Genomic DNA, 26,132 nt, shown 5'->3' on the forward strand with positions numbered 1-26,132 from the left:
TACACACCCAAATACAGTACACAAACACACGTACACTCACACAAAAATACACTCACACATGTACACACCCAAATACAGTACACAAACACACATCTATGATTATGCGGTTACACAGAGAGATTCACACCCAGATACCCTCACACACATACACACCCAATACACAAACACATGTACACTCACACCCATATACACACACACACACCCAAATACAGTACACTTCTACAGTTACACAGAGAGATTCACCCCCAGATACACACACACACTCTCACCAACACACACACATAACGACCGAAATCCATAGCACCCAAGTACACTCACACAAATAGATTCACCCCTAAATACACACACACACACACACACACAAATGCACGCACCGGGAGGCGCACACAAATACTCACATGGGGCCAGCACCGGGGCAGCTAAGAAACATCTAATCATTTTTAGGAGGAACTCTGAGCAAAACCAGAGCTCCAGTTCAGCTTCTCACCAGGCAAATGTAGGCGCTTCTATGGGAATATCGGTCCCAGATTGCAAAACTGCACCCACCACTCCTGTCTCACAGTCTCCTCTCGCTCTCCATCTCTCTCTCTCTCTCTCTCGATGTGTCTCTGTCTCTGCTTACACATACAGCAGTGAGAAGTTGCATCCGATGAAGGGAGCTTCATGAAAGCTCAGGCTCAAATAAATTGGTTAGTATCTAAGGTGTCACAAGTCCTCCTTTTCTTTTTGCGGATACAGACTGACGCGCCTGCTACTCTGAAACCTGTCATACAGCAGTGAGTTTCTCTCTCTCTCTCTGGTTAGTAGCTGCCTATTCGTCCTGCCAAATTTTCCAAAGAACCTAAGGGAGTTAGGCGCCCACATCCCAATTAAATTAAAAGGGGAGTTTAAGCACTAAAGTCCTCTAGGCGCCTTTGAAAACCTCAGCCCCCCTCTCTCTGCCTCTTCCCAGCCAACCGGTCACTCTTTGTCTGCAGGGCTGAGATGGGTGGGGGTGGGGGGTGGGAGTGAGGGAGTGGTGGTTGTGGCTGACTGTGGGTGGGTGGGTGGTTGATTGTGAGATGCTCTGTGTGTGTGTGTGTTACTGTGCATGTGTTACTGTGCATGGGTCACACTTGCTCTGTAACTGTCTCACAGTAATAGGTGCCGGTGTCTGCAGCTGTAAGGGGAGCTCAGCTGCAGAGAGACCCGGTTCTCGGAGGGGGTCTCTGGAAATGCTCGTTGTGTTTTGGGGAAGCGGAGCATGTTTCCCCATCACAGTTCATCAGTCCGATCCACTCGGGACCCTGGCCAGGGAAATCCGGTCTCCAGGGATGCCCCGGAGAGATCGCATGCCGGTGTGAGGGGCTCGGAGACCTTCCCCACTCCAGGGCCCGAGCACACCAGCTGCTGCAGGCAGGAAAAGACGCCTGCAAACACGGGCAGGAGCTTCCCGAGAAATACTGTAATGATCCCCACTCCGGGGAGCGAAGGATCTGGCTCCATGCACAAAGACGCCTTCACCTAAATGCTCTCACGGAGATAGGAACCAACACAGCTCCTCACACACACGTGGAAAGAAACCCACAAATGCTCTGTCCCACCAGGAAAAACTGACACACACACCCCTTCCCATGTGGCCAGGGCTAGCGCAGCCAGGAAATAGCCGGTCATTTGTCAGAGGGGACCCCGGAACCTCAGTTCCCCAGTTCGGCTGCTCAGCAGACAGGAGAGTCTGTTGCAATCTCAGGCCTGGATTGGTGGTTTCCAAAATGCCGGACTCCTGTAACAAACTGTCTGCTGCCCATTCACAAGCTCAGGTGCTTCCTCTTTCTCTCCTTCTCTCCAGCTTCCTGGCGGTCTCTGACAAAGCGTCTCCTTCAAGGGACAGCGGAAGGGGGCGGACCGCAAGGGCAAAGTCAGGTGCCTTCTCTCCGGGAGGGGACGCGTGTGGCTGGCCCCCTTTGTGTCCCAGGCCCCCGGTCTCTGTGTCACCGTGTCTCTCCAGGCGCAGTAATAGGTGGCGGTGTCTGCAGCTGTCAGGGAGCGGAGCGTCAAGGAGACCTGGTTCTTTATTATAAATTTCCCGCCCCTGCAAATTTGCCACCCTAGGCCTAGGCCTTCTCGGCCTAGGCAATAATACGCCGCTGGGCAACCTGTGCTGCCACTGAGTGGGCCGGTTTCAAAGCTTTGTGATACAGAATGACAAGGCCACTTGTCCTGCTTTCGCCATCACAAGGTGTTCTCGTGAGTAAATGGCCAAGAACCTAGTGCTGTGAACCTGGAGATCTCCTAGCAAGGAAAAAAAAAACATTCTAAAGCCTATTTCCTTAATAATGACGGGTTTCAGAGTAGCAGCCGTGTTAGTCTGTATCTGCAAAAAGAACAGGAGGACTTCTGGCACCTTAGAGACTAACACATTTATTTGAGCATGAGCTTTTGTGAGCTACAGCCCACTTCATCGGATGCATGCAGTGGAAAATACAGTGGGGAGATTTATATACACACAGAACATGAAACAATGGGTGTTACCATACACACTGTAACCAGAGTGATCACTTAAGGTGAGCTATTACCAGCAGGAGAGAAAAAAAAAAAAAACCTTTTGCAGTGATAATCAAGGTGAGTCATTTCCAGCAGTTGACAAGAACTTGTGAGGAACAGTGGGGGTCGGGGGGAAGGGAATAAACATGGGGAAATAGTTTTAATTTGTGTAATGACACATCCACTCCCTGTCTTTATTCAAGCCTAATTTAATGGTGTCCAGTTTGCAAATTAATTCCAATTCAGCAGTCTCTGGTTGGAGTCTGTTTTTGAAGCTTTTTGTTGTAATATTGCCACCTTTAGGTCTGTAATCGAGTGACCAGGGAGATTGAAGTGTTCTCTGACTGGTTTTTGAATGTTATAATTCTTGACGTCTGATTTGTGTCCATTTATTCTTTTACGTGGAGACTGTCCGGTTTGTCCAATGTACATGGCAGAGGGGCATTGCTGGCACATGATGGCATATATCACATTGGTAGATGCGCAGGTGAATGAGCCTCTGATAATGTGGCTGATGTTATTCGGTCCTATGATGGTGTCCCCTGAATAGATATGTGGACACAGTTGGCAACGGGCTTTGTTGCAAAGATAGGTTCCTGGGTTAGTGGTTCTATTGTGTGGTGTGTGGTTGCTGGTGAGTATTTGCTTCAGGTTGGGGGGCTGTCTGTAAGCAAGGACTGGCCTGTCTCCCAAGATTTGTGAGAGCGATGGGTCGTCCTTCAGGATAGGTTGTAGATCCTTGATGATGCGCTGGAGAGGTTTTAGTTGGGGGCTGAAGGTGATGGCTAGTGGCGTTCTGTTATTTGTTGGGCCTGTCCTGTAGTAGGTGACTTCTGGGTACTCTTCTGGCTCTGTCAATTTGTTTCTTCACTTCAGCAGGTGGGTATTGTAGTTGTAAGAATGCTTGATAGAGATCTTGTAGGTGTTTGTCTCTGCCTGAGGGGTTGGAGCAAATGCAGTTGTATTGTAGAGCTTGGCTGTAGACAGTGGATCGTGTGGTGTGGTCTGGATGAAAGCTGGAGGCATGTAGGTAGGAATAGCGATCAGTAGGTTTCTGGTATAGGGTGATGTTTATGTGACCATCGCTTATTAGCACCGTAGTGTCCAGGAAGTGGATGTCTTGTGTGGACTGGTCCAGGCTGAGGTTGATGGTGGGATAGAAATTGTTGAAATCATGGTGGAATTCCTCAAGGGCTTCTTTTCCATGGGTCCAGATGATGAAGATGTCATCAATGTAGTGAAGTAGAGTAGGGGCATTAGGGGACGAGAGCTGAGGAAGGTTTGTTCTAAGTCAGCCATAAAAATGTTGGCATACTGTGGGGTCATGCGGGTACCCATAGCAGTGCCGCTGATTTGAAGGTATACATTGTCCCCAAATGTGAAATAGTTATGGGTGAGGACAAAGTCACATAGTTCAGCCACCAGGTGTGCCGTGACATTATCGGGGATACTGTTCCTGACGGCTTGTAGTCCACCTTTGTGTGGAATGTTGGTGTAGAGGGCTTCTACATCCATAGTGGCCAGGATGGTGTTTTCAGGAAGATCACCAATGGATTGTAGTTTCCTCAGGAAGTCAGTGGTGTCTCGAAGATAGCTGGGAGTGCTGGTAGTGTAGGGCCTGAGGAGGGAGTCTACACAGCCAGACAATCCTGCTGTCAGGTTGCCAATGCCTGAGATGATGGGGCATCCAGGATTCCCAGGTTTATGGATCTTGGGTAGCAGATCAGGGTTTCAGGGCTGTGTCTGTGTGGATTTGCTCTTGTGCTTTTTCAGGGAGTTTCTTGAGCAGATGGTGTAGTTTCTTTTGGTAACCCTCAGTGGGATCAGAGGGTAATGGCTTGTAGAATGTGGTGTTGGAAGCTGCCGAGCAGCCTCTTGTTCATATTCTGACCTATTCATGATGACCCAGTGCTGAAGCTTCTGTTCGACCACCAGGGGGCAATGAAGAGGGCAGTGTCCGATATTCCAGCAGCCAATGTAGGTCTCACGCTGATTGGGGGGCACCAAAGGGAACCAGTGCTGCCCTCTACTGTTACGTAGTAGAATAGAAGACACACACTAATAACTCAGGTGGCGGGATGTGTACTACAGACAAGGAGTGCTGGCCCCATGTGACAAAGTGGGGGATTTTTGTGTTTTTTTCCTTGTTTTTCCTAAAGGTTGCATGCAGAGGGGGTGGGACTCAGTTTCCCTGGGTGTTGCTAGTTTAACGAGGTGATGGGAGAGGGAGTTTGTTCTGGCAGAGGACCAGCGAGGGAACTTGGGACCCCAGCCAATGGCCGGGAGAACGGATACCCCAGTGACTGGTGACCTGGTGACTGTGTGATGCTATACAAAGCACATGGGATCTTTATAGGGGAGAAGGCAGTACACTGCATTTATTGAGAATACAACAGTTACCATATGCTCTTCAGTCACACACACATACACATCAAGCACACAGTCCTGCCAGTTGATGTTTCCTAGTTACCAGTCCAGAGTCTGGATCAATCTAGTGGCCAGCCCGATTGGTCACAGAGGGGAGCTGGGCTCAGTCAGTCGCGATCCGACGCTCCTGGAGTAGTGGCAAGACAAACCCAAAATCCCATGGCAAAGCACCCTATTCTTATAGTTCCTCTTCTCTGTTGAAGTCTATGGATTTTGCTGTGTCAGTTTGTGACAGGTTACTTCTTAATTGGTGTATCTTCTGATGTAAACATTCCAATACACCTCCGAGAGGGTTATCCTGTCCTGGTTCCGGATTTAATCAATTCTCCTGTCTTTAGGGGTGCCAGCCTTCACCTCAGGGTTGTCAGTTTGCCCTTCCTTCATTATGGATGCTTGTTGATGATTTCCTGGTGTCGTTAAGTCTCTTTACTCCTTTTTCCTTGACCATCTGGCTATAACAATGACCTTCACACCTTATCTTTTCCTGATGCATACGTTCCTCATTCACACAAACAGTCTTTTTACAAAAAGAAAAGGAGTACTTGTGGCACCTTAGAGACTAACCAATTTATTTGAGCATGAGCTTTCGTGAGCTACAGCTCACTTCATCGGATGCATACTGTGGAAAGTGAGCTGTAGCTCACGAAAGCTCATGCTCAAATAAATTGGTTAGTCTCTAAGGTGCCACAAGTACTCCTTTTCTTTTTGCGAATACAGACTAACACGGCTGTTACTCTGAAACCAGTCTTTTTACAGAGACTTCTGAGAATACAAACAGTGACAGTTTATTTTGAATCTCCTTAACATAGACACAATACAAGATCCTGTCTTTTACTTACCAAACCTTAAAACAAAGAAATGTATATTTAACGAGAGTGCCTAATTTGTAATACATATAGGAAACCATAGTAGACATTATAACTTTATCCTAAAACAAAAGGGTGACCATAATCAGTCATAAGGATTGTTCTGGTCTGTCCCTGCCTTAACATCAGTACAGACACTGGCAGTCTCTCAGATGCATTCCTACCAATGTCCCAGAGGGTCATTCCTTCCTGCTATTCAAAAAGGGTGGCTGGCAGAATGAAATCAAGGTTTACATCAGTTCTTATAGTACAATTATAAAATCCTGTCCCTACAACCAGGAGGCCCAGCTCAGGAGTCCCAGCTGGTTCTGGACAGTGGGAGAACAATGGGCTGTGAAGAGAAGACCCCCCGTAGCCTAACCAGCTGGTTCCAGCCAGAGGGGGCCTGAGGACAGAGGAGAGGAGAGGGGGCCCAGGCGACCCTCTTTACCTGGAGAGAAAATGGACAGAGGGGGGGCTTGGGGCTGGTGATATCAGATGTCCAGCTGGGAAGCAGGAGGGCTCGGGACTGGAGAGAGGGAGCAGGCATAGCCCACCTGGATGCAAGGGAGACTTGGATGTGCTGTGTTGGGGGAGGCCAGGCCTGAGGGCCCTGAGTGTTTCCTATGCTGTGTTCAGGTACTCAATAAACCCTCCTGTTTTACTCTGGCTGAGAGTCTCTCCTGTCTAGAGAACAGGGTGGCATTATTCCCTTTGGGAGTGGAGGCCCCGTCGGTCCAGAGCAGGTAGACTCCCTGAGGGGGCCTACGGCAGAGACAGGTGTGTTAAGGCTCTGGGAGGTGCAGTTCCAGGAGGTGGAGAGGCTTAACCCCTGAGAGAGAGTGGACCCCCGAGAAGAGCTGTCTCACTGAAGAGGGTTCCCCCCACAGACCACACGGGGCCAAGAGTGGGCACGACCTGTGTGTCCGTGACACCCCTACTGGCAGGGATCGGCACAGCAGGTGCACACTGGTCACCCAGGTGGAGGTGGGCGCTGAGAGAAGGAGTGCGCAAATCTGAAAATTCCAACTCTGCTGAAGACTTAGGTGGTGGGGTCAAAGTGGTTCTATAGGGTAAAACGTTTGGGTTTTTATTCAATTTTTTATACAGGTAGGAAATGACATTAAAAAGTGCTCTAAAAGAACGTTAAGGTGGCAAAGTCAAGCCCTCAAAAGATAGGAGATGCCAGGGCTAAGGTTGCCCATGTAATCTTAACTCTGCCCCCTTGTTGGGAATGACACAAGACTTCACACACTCTTTTTTCTACAGGACCCCTGCCGCAGTCAGTGCCTAGAAGGGACCCGCTGGGGAATGAGGTGGGACCCTGCAATGAAGGGGACTGTTGTCTGTAGGCGCCCTGCTCATTTGTTGCGGAAGTTGGAATGTGTGTACCAGGGACAGGCGCTCACTGTGTGTCTGCCTGACAGTGATATGCCGCTAGACATACTTGTCAGGGTTCCCCCTCCACTCTGAACTCTGGGGTACAGATGTGGGGACCGGCATGGAAGACCCCCCCTAAGATTATATTCTACCAGTTTAGGTTAAAAACTTCCCCAAGGCACAAATTCCTGTTCTTGTTCTTGAATGGGATTCCGGCCACCACCAAGTGATTTACACAAAAATTTAGGGACAGGTCACTTGGAATCCCTACCCCTCCCCAATATCCCCCCAAGCCCCTTCACCCCCTTTCCTGGGGAGGCTTGAGAATAATATACCAACCAATTGGTTAGCAATGTAATCCTCATCATATTTGACTTGGGTGTCTGGGTGGAGGCCTGAATCACGCAAGCTTATGCTCAAATAAATTTGTTAGTCTCTAAGGTGCCACAAGTCCTCCTGTTCTTTTTGCGGATACAGACTAACATGGCTGCTACTCTGAAACCTGTCTTTAAGGGAACTGTGTTTTGGTTTCTGGGAAACCACTAAGGAATTATAGAAGCTGTTTTGTACTTGCTTAGAGTCACCAAGTATTGGAATATCCAGCAGTTTTGGGAATTGTCTACCCCATCCTTGGCAGTTTACCCTAACCCAGTAACTTCAGTGTGGCTCCCCGGTACCCCCGGTCACAGAAGGTTTCCCTGAATTCTCCCATGTACTATAGGGCAGCTTAGATGGTTTCCATTTCAGAAGCCTGCGGCGTTGCTGGTGAACCCAGCAGAGTTCAGGTCACATCCCTGCTCTGAGACCCGGGGGTCTGGGTTCATATCTCGCCCTGTGCTCTGAGAACAACGGCTCCGGGCACAGACACACACCCTGCCCCCCTAGCGTGCACGACACTGCACGAGGACGCCACCCAGAGGCTGCGGGGGTGGGTGAGCAGCCGGCTCTGGGGAGAGGCTCAGGGACACCGGAGTTCAGGGGGGTGATGTTGGTCACGTGACGCTCCCGAATCCCCTGGGCTGAACGCAGCGAGTTTTTGTCAGAGCTCAGGCCGGCTTCCCCTCACTGTGTCTCCAGCAGCGCAGTGATACCGGGCGGTGTCCTCGGGTCCCAGGCGGCTCATTTGCAGATACAGCTGGCTCTTGGCGTTGTCCCTGGAGACGGTGAATCGCCCTTTCAGGTGTAAGCAGAGTCAGGATGGGCTCCACCCTGACATCTGGTGGTGAGGTGTGGCAAGTAGTGGAAAAGAACTTCAGGGGCTGATCTCAATTTGCATAGGCACACCCACCCCGCCTAGAATGAGGCCATAACTGCCCAAATGGTCACTTTGGCTGTTGTGGGATCCCCAGTGTCTTTGTTATTGGGGCGGGAAGAGTAAATTGTTATTACCCTGATTATGGGAACTGTGCTTGGAACTGTACTTGGCCTTTTGTTATGATGGAGGGACTCACCATCAACTGAGTAGCACTCGCTAGGCAAGGGACATGGGTTCCAAAACTCTGTGAAGGGAGAGAGACTTGAGACAGGTATTAGTACCTGGTGGTGTGGGCCCCTTTGTGAGGGCCTGAAGCACCAATTGCACCTCTGTCTCTCTCCCCTGTGGAATGTCAGAGCTAATTTTGGGTCTATTAAGAGTCTTGCTACAGGTACTGTGCTGCATTCACTTTGGCCTTATGGTGCACCAGCACTAAGGCCCCCACTACTATGAGCTGAAATCACTGAGCACTGTGTCAAGTAGTGGGGAGCCGGAAGATCTAGAGTGCAGTGGTGCTGTTTGTGAGACGGGGAGCTGTGCAGAGCGGAGCCGTGCAGAGCGGAGCCGTTCGCGAGACGGCGAGCTGAGCAGAGCTGTTCGTGGGACGGCGAGCTGTGCAGAGTGGAGCCGTTCGTGAGACAGCGGTGTGATCGTGAGACGGCGAGCTGAGCCGAGCTGTTCGTGAGACGGCGAGCTGTGCCGAGCGGAGCCGGTCGTGGTGGAGCGGAGCCGTTCGTGAGACAGCGAGCTGAGCAAAGCTGTTCGTGAGACGGCGAGCTGTGCAGAGCGGAGCCAGTCGTGGTGGAGCGGAGCCGGTCGTGGTGGAGCGGAGCCGTTCGTGAGACAGCGAGCTGAGCAAAGCTGTTCGTGAGACGGCGAGCTGTGCAGAGCGGAGCCAGTCGTGGTGGAGCGGAGCCGGTCGTGGTGGAGCGGAGCTGTTCGTGAGACGGCGAGCTGAGCAGAGCTGTTCGTGAGACGGCGAGCTGTGCAGAGTGGAGCCGGTCGTGGTGGAGCGGAGCCGTTCGTGAGACAGCGTAGCAGAGCAGAGCCCTGTGGGGCAGTCAGCTTCAGGACACGTAAGGTACCCCTTACCTCTTTCCCCCACACACAGGCACATTTTAGCCAGACTGGGGAGTAACACTCTGCAGATGAACTTTTGAACTCTGGGGCTGGACTTTTCGGATTTTGGGTGATTTGAGGATTGCTGGACTCAAGAGACATTTGGGTTCTGGGACTCAAGAACCCGAGGGAAAGGATGTGGCCCAATTTTCTGGGGTGGGTCTTTGCTCATGGTTTGGTTAATGAACACTAGTTGTGGTGTTTTCCCAATTTAATGCTGATGTCGTTTACCTCATGGTATTAAAGATTCTCTACTACACCGAGACTCCGTGCTTGCGAGAGGGGAAGTATTGCCTCTTTGAGGCGCCCAGGGGGTGTGTAAGATTTTCCCAGGTCACTGGGTGGGGGCTCGAGCCAGTTTTGTATTTGCTTTGATGAGAGGGAACCCCTGTGTACTGAACCCGGCCCTTGCTGCTATCAACTTGGCCTGGCAGAAGGGTTACACACGGAGTCAGGGTAATCTTTGCTCCCACCAGTGCTGCTGATCCAGGAGACCCATTCCAGCCCCTTCCCGGGGCGCTGCCGGTACCAGAACATGGTGTAGCTGCCGAAAGCGAGTCCGGAGCCCGTGCAGGAGAGCCGCCTGGAGCCGCCGGTGGTCGCAGCCCCGCCGCCGGACTCCACCAGCCGCCCCTGCGCCTCGGCCCCTGGGGAACAAGCCGGGTTGGGGGCGTGAGAGCGGGTGGGAACAATCCCCTCGGGCCAGGTCTGGGCAACGGCGGCAGCTTTGGCCACAGTCTAATGTAAGGGGGGAACTTCTGGTCTCCCCAAAATATTTATGAGAAAAATAAAAACCCTTTGGGGGTTTTCAGCCGCCGCCTCTCAGACAAGACAAATACATGGTATGAAACCGGAAACAAAATCCGTGTGTCCCAATTTATTCCCGGGGAATCTCCCCTGTCCCGCTCCGGTCAATCAATGGCAATAATCGGATCAATAACCCCCCGATTCCCGCCAGCCCAAGCACCTTTGGACGCTGCTGCGATGAAAGCAAAATGGAGCCACCACCTCATCGTCTCTGCGCGTCTGCGGCCAGTCCTCGCCCTGGGGACGGGTCCGGAGCTGCTCCCTGCAGGGACAGAGCTTCTCCACGGGCCGCAGGGTCAGGGGCGGGTGGGACGGACCAGGAAAGAGAGTCTCTGCACGGGGATAGTTTGCATAGCCCCGCCTCATTTAAAATAGCACTCGGAGAAACCCCGCCCCTGCCTTGCTGAGCTATTGATGAACATCCCAGGGAGGTGGGGGGTTATTCTCTCTCACTGGGGGGTGCTGAGTTTTCACCTGAGTTTTCCAGTTAGAATCATAGAATATCAGGGTTGGAAGGGACCTCAGGAGGTCATCTAGTCCAACCCCCTGCTCAAAGCAGGACCAATCCCCAACTTTTGCCCCAATTTTTTCCCAGTTGTCACAATTACCTCTGACATGGCCAGTAAACCGGACGATTACTGCAGTTAACGGTGCACTGGAGACATTGGCATGTGAAACCAGCCCTTTTCTTCGGGAACCCACCAATCAGAGTCTGGGAGCCAAATCTGAACGTCCTAAATTGGAAAAAAAAAAAACCATATCCTTGCCTTAGTGGTCCAGTCACTGGGTTTCATTCCTAGCTGGGGCAGCCAAGGGGGAAGCGTTAGATCTGCCAGCAGCTAGTGACATCTGACCCTGTCCCCTTTTGGCTGTCCCCTGCCACAGCTCGGAACCCACCAAGGTCTCCTGGGACCCAGGGTGCAGCAAAGAAATGCTGACCCCTCCCGCCCCCTAGAGGCTGCTTGGGAATCATCTAAGCGAGGGAGCGCAAGAGAGAGCGGGGGTGCTGCCCCCTAGGGGCAGGGACTGAGATAGCGGCTGCCTCGTGTGTCCTCCCCCAGCCCTGACCTGCCTCTGCAGCCCCACAAAAGCCGCGTCCGTCCCGCGCTGCTGGCAGCGCTGGGGACATTTTCTCCTTGGTTCAGTTCCGTGTGTGTCTGACTCTTCCCTTGGGCTGTGCCCCGCAGCGGGCTGTGACTGCAGAGGGGATGTTTTTGTACGTGCTTAGATTCCCTGCCCGTCACTGTGTCTCTCACACAGGGATACACCGCCGCGTCCTCGGGTCTCAGGCCGGTCATTTGCAAATAGAGCAGGTTGCTGGGGTTGTCTCTGGAGAAGGTGAATCGCCCTTTCACTGAATGGCCATAGTCCGCTTTAGTGCTACCGGGGTTAATGTAGGAGATCCACTCTGGCGCTTTCCCGGGATAGATGTACTGGGACATGAACAGAAGGGAAAGTGTGTGTGTGTGTGTGTGTGTCCATCCCCCTCTGTATCGCAGTGTGTGTGCCTGTCTCACTGTTGCCGACACAGAGTGCCCGAGGCAAGCAGCAGCTGGGTTTGTTGCCCGGTGTGCGTCGCGCCGATGACCACAACGGGGTGGAGAAGCAGAGAGTTTTATTTGAAGCTTTAGATAGGGCGCAGGGAGACTGAACTGTCTTAAATCCTGCAGCCCCGAATGCAGATTATAGTATACAATTTATATTTTTTTCTCATTTAATTACATAAGCATACAGAATGAATTACCTGGTGCCTTGTACACTACTGTAGCTAATTAGCTAAAGTAGCCAGTTATGTTTTTTTTTTTGTTTATTAGCATTGTTTGAGCATTGCCTTATTAGGTTTTATTTGTTATTAGTTTTTGCTAAATATTTTTGCTTTATTTATATGTTTTTTCGGGCGAAGCTGGCCTTGGCTAGCGAGCCGTGTGCAAACCTGGGGGTGTAATATTGAAGCCCTTTGCCTGTGTCTTGGCCAGCACTATTACGTAGAGGAATAGTGGTATTTGCGGACGGGGACAAATAATACTGACAGGTACTATTGTCAGTGAACCAGGTATGGTTAGCTGTGGCTTCCTGGTGATAACAAAGGAGGCCCATGGGGACGGAGCATAGCTAGATGGGTTTGGGGGCATGGGTCGCATTTCAATTGGGTTCCCAGGGATTAATGTTGCTGCTAAACTTGGCCTTTTTAGTACAGTTTTTTGTTAAGGTGGGCTGCTTTTGCAATTGAGTGGTGTTTGCTTTTAACCATTTGTTACAGAGGTCTGACCAGTTGTGGGGGGTTGCCCTTTAAAGGAAGCTGGCTGCATGGTGGGGGATCTGTGAACATATCCAGCAGCTGGAAAGATTAAATTTACGGACAAAGGCTATTTTGAGGGCCTTATAGGTATTTACATTGAGATTAATGGTTTTTATTTATTTTTTTTTTTTAGTGAGAGAGATATGGGGAGTACTAGGCAAATGACACTTATTATGAGGGACCTTATGGTGTATATGCCCTTAGCGTTTTGTTTTTTGTGTCTGTGTGTTTATGTTTTTTTAAACAATAATTTGAGTTTAAGATCGTCGGAGGGTGAAGTGGTGATGGGCTGGACGGTGCGCTGTTCCGCTGGCGGAGGAGCAGGCACCGCCTTCAGGTGAGAGTGATGGGTCCAGTTTTTGTGTCCCTCGACCTTTGCCGCCGTGTGGGAGACCAGCAGGACACTGTGGGGTCCCTTCCACTTTTCTTGGAGAGGCTCATCCTTTTAGGTACGAACAAGCACGGAGTCACCTGGCTGCAAGGAGTGGACAGGGGCATTCAATGGAAGAGGCTGGAAGTCTTTGGTATACCTGTGGAGAGAAGAGAGAACAGCAGACAGAGAGCACATATACTGAGACAAAAAACCACATTTCATTTTCTACTTTTTTGCCAGGACCAGTGTTCCATTCATAGGCCATGCCCTTTTAAATGTAATTTTAAAGGGACTAAGCCCTAATCTACCCTTTGGGAGAGCGCGGACACAGAGCAGGACAAGGGGCAGAGCATCAGGCCATCGCAGGGAGGCTTTTTGGCACACTTTTGAGAGGTGTTGCTTAAGGGTTTGATTGGTACGCTCCACTACGCCACTGGCCTGCGGTCTCCAGGGCGTATGGAGTTTTCAGGAGATCTGTAAAGCATCTGAGATGTTTTGAACGATTTTTGATGTGAAGTGCATCCCATTGTTATAGATTTTATTTATTGGGGGAGTCTGAAGCGGGGAATAATTTTTTTAACAAACTTGAGGGCCACTGTTTTGGCAGTGCTTTTATGGCATGGGAAGGCTTCAGGCCATCCGCTGAATTGGTTCACCAAGACGAGAAGATATTTGAACCCTTGAGTTCGGGGAAACTCAGTAAAATCTATTTGCCACACCAGTCCGGGGCCTGGAGTGGGTTCCAGGGTAGCTGGTGTTACCGGATATCCTGGCCAAGGGTGATTTTTTGGGCAGACTAAACAGTCAGCTTGTATTTGGGTAGCCAGGGGTTGGAGTCCAGAAGTTAAGAAGGATTTTTTTATTAGCTGGATAAGGGCCTCTCTGCTGGCGTGAGTGGTTTGGTGTAGCTGCTGCAGTACTGGCCGGATCAAGCCCTTCAGTAGGAGGATCTTCCCTTCCGGGGAATGAAGCCATCTTTTTTTTTTTTTTTTTTTTTTTTTTTTTTTTGAAGCCCAAGTCTGTATCCCTGCGCCAACACCATCCAGCAAAGTTGCTTTTTAACTTTTTTTTGGTCCTCCCACTTGAAGGTGTCAAAGTCAGATTCAGGACTCACATAATTTGTCAGACCACTCTGTTTATTAGCAAAGCGCTTTGCCAATGCACCCAGATATATGTGAGCCCCTGCAAAAGCTCAAGCTAACTTATTTAAACAGATAAGCCAAAGCCAATTTAACATAGGAGACAAAAGGAAGCAGAAACTGACAAATATACATACATATCTTGTTTGCATACTAACGTTTACCAATCTCCTAGCTCAGTAGGAGCTCTAAGTTAATTAGTTTGAGGACCCATTGTCTCACACTCCTTAATGTTTCTCTTCCTGACAACTATAATTCAACAAACTCTTCAAGCAGCATTTCTTTAATGAATTATAATTTCAATATAATTCATTCTACTTTCACAAAGGAGAAGATCTTCTGAGATGGGGTGTCAACTGGAATGGTAAAGAAAGCGTCTTTCAGATCGAGCACCGAAAAATGGGTATACTGTCCCCCTATAGAAGCCAGTAATGTATATGGATTTGGGACAAGGGGGTGCAGAGTCTTAACCCATTTATTTGCCGCTTTTAGGTTTTGTGGCAAGCAATACGTGCCATTAGGCTTTTGTATGGGCAGAATGGGAGTGTTCCAGGCTGACTGGCATTCTCGCAGGATGCCGTACGTTAGGAACCGGTCTATAGTCTCTTGCAGACCTTCTCTGGCTTCCCTCTTGATTGGATACTGTTTGACTTGCACTGGGCCCTTCCCTGGCATGAGCTGAACATTGACGGGGGTTTGGTGGGTGGCCTTTCTTGGGACCCCTGCTGCCCACGCTAGGGGGTACACCTGGTCTTTCCACTGGCTTCATTCTGGGGCTTGCATAGCTGAAGGTTTAACTGCAAGGGACATGATCCATGCATTCTCGGGAGGTAAGGTAAGGGTTATTTCATTTTTAGTAAAATGCAGGGTGGCGCCTAGGCGACAAAGCAGATCCCGTCCCAGCAGAGGCGTTGGGCAGTCGGGGAGGTAAACCAGCTTCTGGGAGATAGTCCTGTTGCCCAAATCACATTCCGCTGGGGCCTACACTGGGCACTTGGTACCTCTGCCTGTGGCACCCACCACGGTGAGGGAATCTGCCACCAGCAACTGAAGGGGTCGGTTCACAGCAGTCCGTGCCGCTTTAGAGTCCACTAAAAAAATTATATTTGAGCTTTTTACCCGCATCTTTACTCGGGATTCCGGGGGCAGGACGGTCCATCTCCCCTGACACCCCTATTCCTGCTCCCCCGTCACCATTATAGGGGTGCGCTCCCTTTCTGGGCATTCATTTTTTTAGTGTTCCTTCTTTTGGCATAAGGCACACTGGTTGCGACCCAGCCGTCTCTCCTGCGGGCCCGGACATCCTTGTCCTCGGTCCCTTTTTTTTAATTTACTGCTACCATTCCGGGGTCTTCCCTTTGTGCCAGCCTGCACTGTTGCTACAGTATTTTACATTGCCTTTTTTTTTAGATTATAAGCTTGGTTTGCAGTTTTTAAAATTTGTGCCATAGTCAGGCCCATTAAGTCCTCTTTCTTTTGCAACTTTTTCTTAATGTTGGGGGCTGCTTGGCCAGTAAAAATGCCCTTTATAATTGCCTTGGTTACCTGGTCATCGGGGTTTGCGTTATTATTCTGCCGAATGGCATTCCAAATGCGCTGTAACAAGGCAACTGGACTTTTCTTTGGTTCCTGTATTATTTTATATGGTTTGGGCCAATTGTTGTGTTGGAGAGCCGAGTGTCGGAGTCCATGCAAAAGTAACTCCTTATAGGAGGTGAGACGGGTCATGTGTACGGGGTCATTTGGGTTCTACCTGGGATCTGCTAGGGGGACCACGTCCTCGGCAGTGAGGACATTATTTGGATCCCTTTCGTGTCTCTGCTGTGCCTCCTCCCTTGCCTTAGCTATAACCTGATTCTGCTCCACCTCAGACAACAAGGTTCTCAGGAGGATATTACAGTCGTCCCAATCCGGCTTGTGACTACTGAGGCACGCCTCGAAGACTGAAATAAACTGGCTTGGGTTCGTTGAGAATTCCCCAGCCTGTGTTTTAAAAGCTGCTAAGTCTACTGGATTGAATGGCACATGGGTGTAAACTTGCATGGTGGTGCCCCTGGGCAAGCCATAACAGTCTCGGTAATTAAAGGATAGAGTCCCACCGAGGGGGCAATCTTTGTAACCCGAGGCATCCTACCTTTTTAAGGTGGGGGCCGAAGGGGACACCGAATCTGCCATTACAACATTGGGGGGCTTCTGGGGGCTAACATTAGCTACTACCAGTCCTGTTGGAGACAAATTACATCTCTGTAGAATGTCTGTTCTATCTCTTAAAGTCATAAACGCTTGCGCATACAGAAGTTCATTCCATTTACTTGTTTGCTGACAAAACAGGACTAATTGGAGGATCGTATTATAATTGATTGACCCTTCCAGTGGCCACCATTCCTGGTCCTTTAGCCGATATTGAGGCCAGTCTACTGTACAAACCCTTTTTAATTTGCTCTTTGTTATTGGATCTGATTCAAACACTTTCCAGTTTGCTAGAATGTATTTTAGGGGCGTGCACTGTGCCCTGCCTGTAGTACTCTGTCCCTGTCCCATATTCCCAGACGACACTGGGCGTCCCCGGGTCTTAACAGAGAAAGTCCAGACCACTGGTCTGTTCCTACCTTTTCCAAAGGACTGGTTTCCCACCATCGCCTGCAGTTGCTTCTTCACTATAGGGGCACGTTGCACCGTTGTGCCCTCCGGGGTCAAGCAAATCGCGTCTCCTCCGAGGCCTCCTGATGAACTCACGGGTGCGCGCTGGGCGTTGGTTGTCGCCACAATCCATCGACTGCCAGGAGGGGCCTGGGCAAGGCTAAATAGCAGCCTCGAGCCCCACGTTGAGCGCCAAGAACTGTTGCCGGCACAGAGTGCCCGAGGCAAGCAACAGTTGGGTTTGTTGCCCGGTATGCGTCGCACCAATGACCACAACGGGGTGGAGAAGCAGAGAGTTTTATTTGAAGCTTTAGATAGGGTGCAGGGAGACTGAACTGTCTTAAATCCTGCAGCCCCGAATGCAGATTATAGTATACAATTTGTATTTTTTCTCATTTAATTACATAAGCATACAGAATTAATTACCTGGTGCCTTGTACACTACCGTAGCTAATTAGCTAAAGTAGCCAGTTATGTTTTTTTTTATTAGCATTGTTTGAGCCTTGCCTTATTAGGTTTTATTTGTTATTAGTTTTTGCTAAATATTTTTGCTTTATTTATATGTTTTTTCGGGCGAAGCTGGCCTTGGCTAGCGAGCCGTGTGCAAACCTGTCTGTTTGTGTGCTAGCTTCCTTCTAGTTGTGCAGGGTCACAAAAAGTTCAAGGAGCGGAGGGGCTTCAGTTTGCCTGGGCCTGGAGCAAGAGGGCTTCATTGACACTCGTGGTCTTCCACCCTCCCGAGTTACCTAGAGTAGTGCCCAGTGTTACCGACATCACTGTGTCTGTCTGTCCACGAGCATGTCCCCACGCGGGTGCGCGCAGCTTCTCTCTCTAGTGTCTGCAAGACACAAAAAAGTCACAAGCAGCCGCGCCCTGGTTGCCATGTGGCCCCTCCTGCAATCCGGAGTGAAGGTAGAGAGGGGCTCAGGGGCAGCCACTTGTTCTACCCCCTGTCACTGTCTTGTTAAGAGATGGGGGGGGGGGCGCAGGGCCATGGGGTGCGGGGCGGCTCTGGAGTGACGGTGCCTGCTTTCTGCCCCCTTTAGCGGGGGGGGGTGTGGCGGATAGGAAGGGCAGGAGGGACCAGGCTGGGGGACGAGGGCGGGGCCCAAAAGATGCGGCAATGGGGGCCCATGGGACCTGCCCGGCAAGTGGGGTGGTGGGGATTTTCCTGTCTCACTGCTGGGGATTCACTTTTCCCGGGTGCCCAGTGCAGAGACACAGTCTCCTGGACCTTCCTAGACTGAGCTCAGCCAGTCTCCTGTGCCTCCTCCTGGAGCTGCCTTTAACCCTCTGAGGCCGGGGGTCGTGGGGCCAGATGTTTGTGTCTCAGCTCAGGCCAGATTCCCAATCACCCGCACGGAAACAGAGGGTCTCAGGCTCACAGGTGCTGGAACTAGGGGTGTTGGGGAGCTACCGCACCCCCTGGCTTGAAGGGGTTTCCTCAGCTGGGTCCATTTTGGGGGGCAATGAGCAAGACAACCACGTCTGCCATTCACTCCATGTCTCCAGCCAGCCCCAAACTGAAACTCCCTCTAGCCCCTCCTCCTCTGGGCTTTGTCCCTTTCCCGGGCCAGGAGGTCACCTGATTCCTTTGTTCTCCAACCCTTTAGCTCTCACCTTGCGGGTGGGGGGGGGGAAAGGCCCAGGCCATAAGATGCCAGGAAACAGGGTGTTGGCCATTCTCTGTGTCCAGACCACTGCACACACCTGCCCCCTAGGGCTCTGCAGTGATCCTACACCCTTACCCCACCCCCTAGATACTTAAGAACTGCCTAGGGGAAACTGAGGCACCCCCACACTATTCAGAGGGAACATTAAGAACAGTCCCACTTCGTCACACTGACCAGTGACGGAGAACCCAGAGACAGCGCAGGTGAGCAGGAGGGGCTCGGAGACTTGCCCCACCCCAGGGCCGGACACCTGTCTCAGATTCTCCTCTCTCTCTCTCTGTCTCTCTCTCTCACACACACACACACTCCCATGTGGCCAGGGCTAGCGCAGCCAGGAAATAGCCAGTCATTTGTCAGAAAGGAACCCAGAACCTCAGTTCCCCAGTTCAGCTGCTCAGCAGACAGGAGAGACTGTTGCAATCGCAGGCTTAGATTGGGGATTCCGAAACTGCCGGACTCTTGTAACAAAGTCTCTGCTGCCCATTCACCAGCGCACATGTTTCCTCTTGTGAGGATGTGACGCAGCAGGGAGAGGGGAGTGTTGACCTGGGAATGTGCCCTGGAGATGGGAGACCTGAGAGCCTGTAACCTGAGCCAGGAGGAGGAGGGGGAGGTAACACCTCTGCCCAGGAATGTGGACGGAGGCTGCAGCAGGAAACCTGCTGGGTGGGTTTAGTTTCAGTTTGGGGCTGGGTGGAGGAACACAGGGAACCCCAGGGCTGGGGTCTAAGCTCCCTGCTCCCCCAGAAGGACTTGACTGAGGGGTCCTGGGTGTACCCACAAGCTCTGTTTTGGACTGTGTTCCTGTTGTCCAATAAACCTTCTGTTTTACTGGCTGGCTGAGAGTCTCAGTGAATCCCTGGAAGAGGGGTGCAGGGCCTGGACTCCCCCACACTCCGTGACAACTGGTGGCAGCGGTGGGATGTACTGCACCCTGTGAACGGCGCTTCCTGCAGTAAGTGACTGGGGAACAGTAAAATGAAGGGGGATTGACGGGGAGCAGGCGTGCTGAAGAGTCAGAGAGAGATGGTTCCAGGGCGCGGTTAACCCCTGGGAGTGTGTGACCAGAGAGAAGGAATTTTGCAGTAACAGGGTCCCCCGGGGGATTGCAGCGAGCGGTCACAGGGGCGGAGGAGTCTGCAGCTCGACCCTGGCAAAGAGGTGGTGACCTCAAGAAGGACTGGCACACTAGGGGCTTTTCCTGGAAACCATGGAAAGCTGCCCGGCCTGCGAGTGGCCAGCAGGGAGATGTACACTAAACGCCTTAAGAGTGACCTGGTGGAGCTGTGCAGGCAGAGGGGGCTGCGCATCGGGAGGTCCACCAAGGAACAGCTGATTGCCCAGTTGGAGGAGAGGGATTGCTTGGATGACCCAATCCCTGTCCCTGAGGGAAGCCGCCCGGTGGACGCAGCGTGGGTCCTGGGGCCTGACCGGGCTGGGAGGGGTCAGACTGCTGCCCAGGACATCCCGAGACCCTTCCTACCTATGCCTGGGGGAGGGGTTGGGGGCAGCCCAGTGAATACCGAGGGCACCCTGACCCCAGCAGCCAGCAGGGGATCCTCCCGGCGGAGCTCCCCATCCCTGGAGCGGATGCGGCTGGAATGGGAGAGGGAGATGAAAATGAGGGAGCTGGAGGATCATGAAAAACAGCATCAACATGAGGAGAAACAACGTCAACATGAGGAGAAACGACGTCAACATGAGCAGGAGGAGAAGGAGAGGAAGCGTTAGGAGAAGGAGAAACAAAGACAGCATGAACTGGAGCTGGCCAGGCTGAGGAGCAGTGGGGCCCCGGCTGCGGTGAGTGAGGGGGGACCCAAGACTGCAAGGAGCTTTGATAAGTGCTTCCTGGCCCAGCGGAAGGAAGGGGAGGACATAGATAGCTTCCTGACGGCCTTTGAGAATGCCTGCGAGATGCACAGGGTTGACCCTGCAGACAGGCTCCAGTTCCTCACCCCCTTACTGGACCCCAAAGCCGTGGAGGTGTACAGCTGAATGACAGGGGCGGAGGCAGGGGACTATGAACTGTTCAAACAGGCTCTGCTCTGTGAGTTTGGGCTGACCCCCGAGATGTACCGGAGAAGGTTCCAGAGTGAGCGTAAAACGCCTGAGGTCACCTACCTACAACTGGTCAACCGGATGCAGGGATATGCCCGCAAGTGGACAGCTGAGGCCCAAGCTAAAGAGGACCTGCTTGACCTAATCGTACTGGAGGAACTGTATGAACAGTGCCCGTCCGACCTGAGGCTGTGGCTGGTGGACAAAAAGCTCGAGAACCCCCAGCACGCAGGGCAGCTGGCCGACGAGTTTGTGAACAGTCGGTCAGGGGGTAGCCGGGAGGAGTCCCAAAAGAACAGCCCCCCCCCCGATGCAGAGAAAGAGTCACCATGGGGCCTCCCGGGGGGAAATAGGGAGAACCCCCTCCAAAGGGGAACGCCTGGCGTCGGGCCCCTCCGACCCGCTCGAGGGGACCAACGTGACCTGAGCTGCTATCACTGTGGCCAGAGAGGCCACGTACAGACCCAGTGCCCCAGGCTCAGGGACAGACTGAGCAGACCCAACTTACCCAGGGTTAACTGGGTAGGGACTCAGCTGGATGAGGGGTAGACGACCCAGGAAAGGGGGGCTGCCAGCTTACCACCTGCGCAGGAGGAAAGAGTACCCCAGGCCAGCTCCGCCAGAGGGCTGGAGGCTCTGGACTCAGGGTGCTCGGTTTACAGGGTGGGCGCGGGGCTGTCCCTCCGGAGAGAGTGCCTTGTTCTCCTGGATGTGGATGGGAGGAAGGTCAATGGATACTGGGATACGGGCGCGGAGGTGATGCTGGCCGGCCCGAGGTGGTGGCCCCAGATCGGGTGGTGCCCGACACCTACCTGACCCTGACGGGGGTGGGCGGGACCCCAGTTAAGGTGCCTGTGGCAAGGGTATACCTGAAATGGGGGGCCAAGGAGGGCCCCAAAGATGTGGGGGTACACCACCATTTGCCCACTGAAGTTTTGATGGGGGGAGACCTAGAGGACTGGCCAAGCAAGCCCCAGACCGCCCTGGTTGTGACCCATAGCCAGAGCCGGCGAGGGGCACTGCACCCTGACCTTGGGGAGGGTACCACACCGGAGGTGCAGGACCCTACCCTGGTGTGGAGGGAGCGCCGAGGGGCACGGCTCAGAGAGGCTGAGGCCTCAGACCTGGCCACTGAGGGGGAACCGGGCCCTATCCCTTCCCCAGCCGCTGAGTTCCAGGCCGAGTTGAGGAAAGATCCCTCCTTGCGGAAGCTCAGGGACCTGGCTGACCTCAGTGTGGTACGGACCATGAGGAGAGGCTGCCAGGAGAGGTTCCTGTGGGAGAAGGGGTTCCTGTACCGAGAATGGGCTCCCACAAGGGAAGTAGAGTCCTGTGGGATCAGGAGGCAGCTGGTGGTCCCCCAGAAATATCGCCGCAAGCTCCTGTACCTGGCCCATGACATCCCCCTCGCAGGGCACCAGGGAATCTGGCGCACCCGGCAGAGGTTGCTACAGAACTTTTAATGGCCCGGGGTCTTTACCACGGTCCGGCAGTATTGCTGATCCTGTGACCCCTGTCAGAGGGTGGGGAAGGCCTGGGACAAGGGGAAAGCGGCTTTGAGACCTTTGCCCATCATAGAGGAGCCTTTCCAGAAGGTGGCCATGGACATCGTGGGGCCTCTCAGCAAGACGACCCGGTCGGGGAAGAAATACATTCTGGTGGTGGTAGATTTTGCCACCCGCTACCCCGAGGCAGTGCCCTTAGCTTCCATTGAAGCAGACACCGTGGCAGATGCGCTCCTGACCATTTTCAGCCGAGTAGGGTTCCCCAAGGAAGTCTTGACAGACCAAGGGTCCAACTTCATGTCGGCCCTGCTCCTGTGCTTGTGGGAGAAATGTGGGGTCCGGCACAACTGGACCTCAGCGTATCACCCCCAGTCCAATGGGCTGGTGGAGAGGTTCAACGGGACGCTAAAGATGATGCTGAAAACCTTTATGAACCAGCACCCGCAGGATTGGGACAAGTACTTACCTCACCTGCTGTTCGCATACAGGGAGGTGCCCCAGGAGCCTACCGGATTTCCGCCTTTCGAACTGTTATATGGAAGGAGGGTGAGGGGCCCCCTGGACCTGATGAGAGACGAGTGGGAGGGGAAGGCCACTCCCGATGGAGAGTCAGTGGTGGAGTATGTCCTGATCTTCCGAGAGAGACTGGCTGAACTCATGGGCCTGGCCAGGGAGAATCTGGCCAGAGCCCAGAGGAAGCAGAAGGTCTGGTATGACCGCACGGCGCGGGCCCAGGCCTACGCCACCGGGGATCAGGTGATGGTTCTCATCCCCGTGAGAAAGAACAAACTACAGGCCGCCTGGGAGGGCCCTTTCAAGGTCGTCAAGCAGCTCAATGAGGTAAACTATGTGGTGGAGCTGTCGAACCGGGCCCACCACCGCCGGGTGTACCATGTGAATATGATGAAGCCATATTATGCCAGGGGGAATGTGGTGTTGGCCGTGTGTGGTCATTGGGAGGAGCAGGGAGATGACCCTTTAGTAGATCTATTCCCTGGGACCAGAGCTGGTTCCCCGCTGGAAACAATTCCCCTCTCGGATCAGCTAACCCCTGCCCAGCAAGCTGAGGTCAGGGGGGTGCTGCATCCGTACCAACAGCTGTTTTCCAACCAGCCTGGACGCACTAAACCGACTGTCCACCGGGTGCAGACAGGGTCGCACCCGCCGATAAGATGCTCCCCATTCCGAGTCACAGGGAAAACTGCTCAGGACCTGGAAAGAGAGGTCCGGAACATGCTGGCTTTGGGGTGATCCAGCCATCAGCCAGCCCTTGGGCCTCGCCGGTGGTGCTGGTCCCCAAAAAGGATGGGTCGGTCCGGTTCTGTGTGGACTATCGGAAGCTCAATGCCATCACTGTACCAGATACCTACCCCATGCCCAGACCTGACGAGCTCCTAGACAAGCTGGGAGGAGCTCGGTACCTCACCAACATGGACCTTACAAAGGGCTACTGGCAAGTGCCACTGGATGCAGATGCCCGGCTGAAATCAGCCTTTATCACCCCTCTGGGGCTCTATGAGTTCCTGACCCTGCCTTTCGGCCTCAAGGGAGCGCCGGCCACCTTCCAGCGCCTAGTGGACCAGCTACTGAGGGGGATGGAGAGTTTTGCCGTGGCGTATATTGATGACATCTGTGTCTTTAGCCAGACCTGGGAGGACCACGTGTCCCAGGTTAGACAAGTGCTGGACCGACTCCAGGGGGCTGGGCTGACTGTAAAAGCGGAGAAGTGCAAGGTGGGGATGGCTGAAGTATCTTACCTGGGCCATTGGGTGGGAAGCAGCCGCCTAAAGCCGGAACCAGCCAAGGTGGAGGTGATCAGAGATTGGCCCGCTCCCCACACCAAAAAGCAGGTCCAAGCCTTTATTGGGATGGCAGGATACTACCGAAGATTTGTGCCCCACTTTAGCGCCATAGCCCCCCCCATCACTGAGCTATGCAAGAAGGGGAAGCCAGACAAGGTGGTCTGGACTGAGCAGTGCCAGGAGGCTTTCCGGGTGCTGAAGGAGGCTCTGGTCAGTGGCCCAGTTCTGGCAAACCCAGACTTTGACAAGCCCTCTGTGGTGTTCACCAATGCCTCAGACACGGGACTGGGGGCGGTGTTAATGCAGGAGGATGAAAAGGGGGAGAGACACCCCATCGTGTACCTGAGCAAGAAGTTGCTACCCCGGGAGCAACACTACGCGGCCATCGAGAAGGAGTGCCTGGCCATGGTGTGGGCCCTCAAGAAACTAGAGCCCTATCTCTTTGGGCGACACTTCACCGTCTACACCGACCACTCTCCCCTGACCTGGCTGCACCAGATGAAAGGAGCCAACGCCAAGCTCCTGAGGTGGAGCTTGCTCCTGCAGGATTATGACATGGACGTGGTCCACGTGAAGGGAAGTGCCAACCTGATAGCGTATGTGCTGTCCTGGAGAAGGGGCCCCGAACTTCCCCAGGTCACTGGTCAGTGTGACCCCGCTCAGTTCAGTCTCGAAGGGGGGAGAGATGTGACAATGTGACGCAGCAGGGAGAGGGGAGTGTTGACCTGGGAATGTGCCCTGGAGATGGGAGACCTGAGAGCCTGTAACCTGAGCCAGGAGGGGGAGGGGGAGGTAACACCTCTGCCCAAGAATGTGGATGGAGGCTGCAGCAGGGAACCTGCTGGGTGGGTTTAGTTTCAGTTTGGGGCTGGGTGGAAGAACACAGGGAACCCCAGGGCTGGGGTCTAAGCTCCCTGCTCCCCCAGAAGGACTTGACTGAGGGGTCCTGGGTGTACCCACAAGCTCTGTTTTGGACTGTGTTCCTGTTGTCCAATAAACCTTCTGTTTTACTGGCTGGCTGAGAGTCTCAGTGAATCCCTGGAAGAGGGGTGCAGGGCCTGGACTCCCCCACACTCCGTGACAGAGACACACTCCGGGCTTTCCCCGGGACTCTGCCGGTACCAGAACATGTGATAGCTGCTGAAGGTGAAGCCGGAGCCTTTACAGGAGAGCCGGATGGACTCCCCTTCATTTCTAACAGCCCCTCCGGACTCCACCAGCTGCATCTGGGACTGGGCACCTGGTGGAGAAAGCACATTAATAAGCAGAATGATCAATGGTCATACCTAATGACTCTCACTAGAGTGATAAGGGGCATCTAAGCAACAGAGATAGACAGAGAAGTTTCAAGCTAATAGAGTGGAGGAAAGCATAGCTGGAGACAGTAGAGGGGGAAATGCGGATGGATAGAGAGATAAGTACAGGGCAGGGACACTGGATGGATGAATAGCTACTGGGGGATTAGAAACATACAAAGAGATGGGATAATGATGTGCATGGAACATTGTATAGATTGGACTGTGAAAGAAAGAAAGAAAGAAAGAAAGAAAATATGATGTTGCCTGGATGGATGCAAATTCATGGCGGTGATAGATAGATAGATAGATAGATGATACTAAAGAGGTTTATACAGACAAACAGAAATAGATACACTACAATTAAAAAGACATAATTTCTAGGTTCCCTGTATTTTCAAACATTTTCTCACCTTTACAAGCGGCTAAAAGGAACACAAACTGTATCCACACCGGCATTGCTCGCTGAGCTGGAGGGTTACTTCTCCCTGTCAGGATAATGGGGCGGCGGGGGGCGGTGCCAGCCCTTAACTGCACAAACACAAGGCGCAGCCGCTTTTGTCTATTGCAGCCTCCCAGGCGCTGCTACCTGGTTTGGAAAGGAAACGAAGTCACCCCCCTTCCCACACCCTGCCCCGGAGAGGGGCGGAGACTCCAGGCTGATGGGTGTCAGGGCGCCCCTGGAACAGAGCGGGTTATTGTGAGGTTCTCACACCCACCTGAAGTGTGTCAGGCGCTGCAGGGCACAAGCGCAGAACCAGAGCTCTGCTCCCAGCACCTCACAGCAGAGACCCCGGTGAGAAATGCCCCAGCGCAGCCTGAGACCGGCCTGCTGCAGACAAACCTCCCCGGGAAAGCAAACGCCGCTCCAGGCTCGCGAGCAATGGTCTCTGGATGTCGGAAGAGGCTTTGGGATTCCCCTGGTAACTATCTCCCCCAGGGACACAAGGGGCCGCTCATCGCCGGGGAATAAAGTCTCACATCCGGGCTGG

The 26,132-nt window shown here is 52.8% G+C and overlaps 1 protein-coding gene across 1 annotated transcript; it reads right to left on the minus strand.

Moving 5' to 3' along the window:
• Nucleotides 1–8,184: 8,184 nt before the first annotated feature.
• LOC141997169 (uncharacterized) lies at nucleotides 8,185–25,599 on the minus strand. Its single transcript, XM_074969446.1, has 6 exons — nucleotides 25,554–25,599; nucleotides 24,920–25,085; nucleotides 13,127–13,185; nucleotides 11,613–11,962; nucleotides 9,993–10,287; nucleotides 8,185–8,357 (listed from the first exon to the last, which is right to left on the minus strand). Exons 1-6 carry the CDS (start codon nucleotides 25,597–25,599, stop codon nucleotides 8,215–8,217), a joined length of 1,059 nt encoding a protein of 352 aa, XP_074825547.1. The 3' UTR covers nucleotides 8,185–8,214.
• Between the last annotated feature and the right edge of the window lie 533 nt (nucleotides 25,600–26,132).

This window comes from Natator depressus, chromosome 13, assembly GCF_965152275.1.
Source record: "Natator depressus isolate rNatDep1 chromosome 13, rNatDep2.hap1, whole genome shotgun sequence".
Lineage (NCBI taxonomy): Eukaryota > Metazoa > Chordata > Testudines > Cheloniidae > Natator > Natator depressus.

What these genes read in the sequence shown, in the direction of transcription:
- LOC141997169 (XM_074969446.1), bottom strand. Translation starts at nt 25,599, where the DNA reads ATGCCGGTGTGGATACAGTTTGTGTTCCTTTTAGCCGCTTGTAAAG. An exon ending in GAGTGTGTCTCTGTCACGGA is followed by an intron (nt 13,186 to 24,919) that starts GTGTGGGGGAGT and finishes TTCTCTCCACAG; the next exon opens with GTATACCAAAGACTTCCAGC. An exon ending in ACGCGGCGGTGTATCCCTGT is followed by an intron (nt 10,288 to 11,612) that starts GTGAGAGACACA and finishes CCCTTACATTAG; the next exon opens with ACTGTGGCCAAAGCTGCCGC.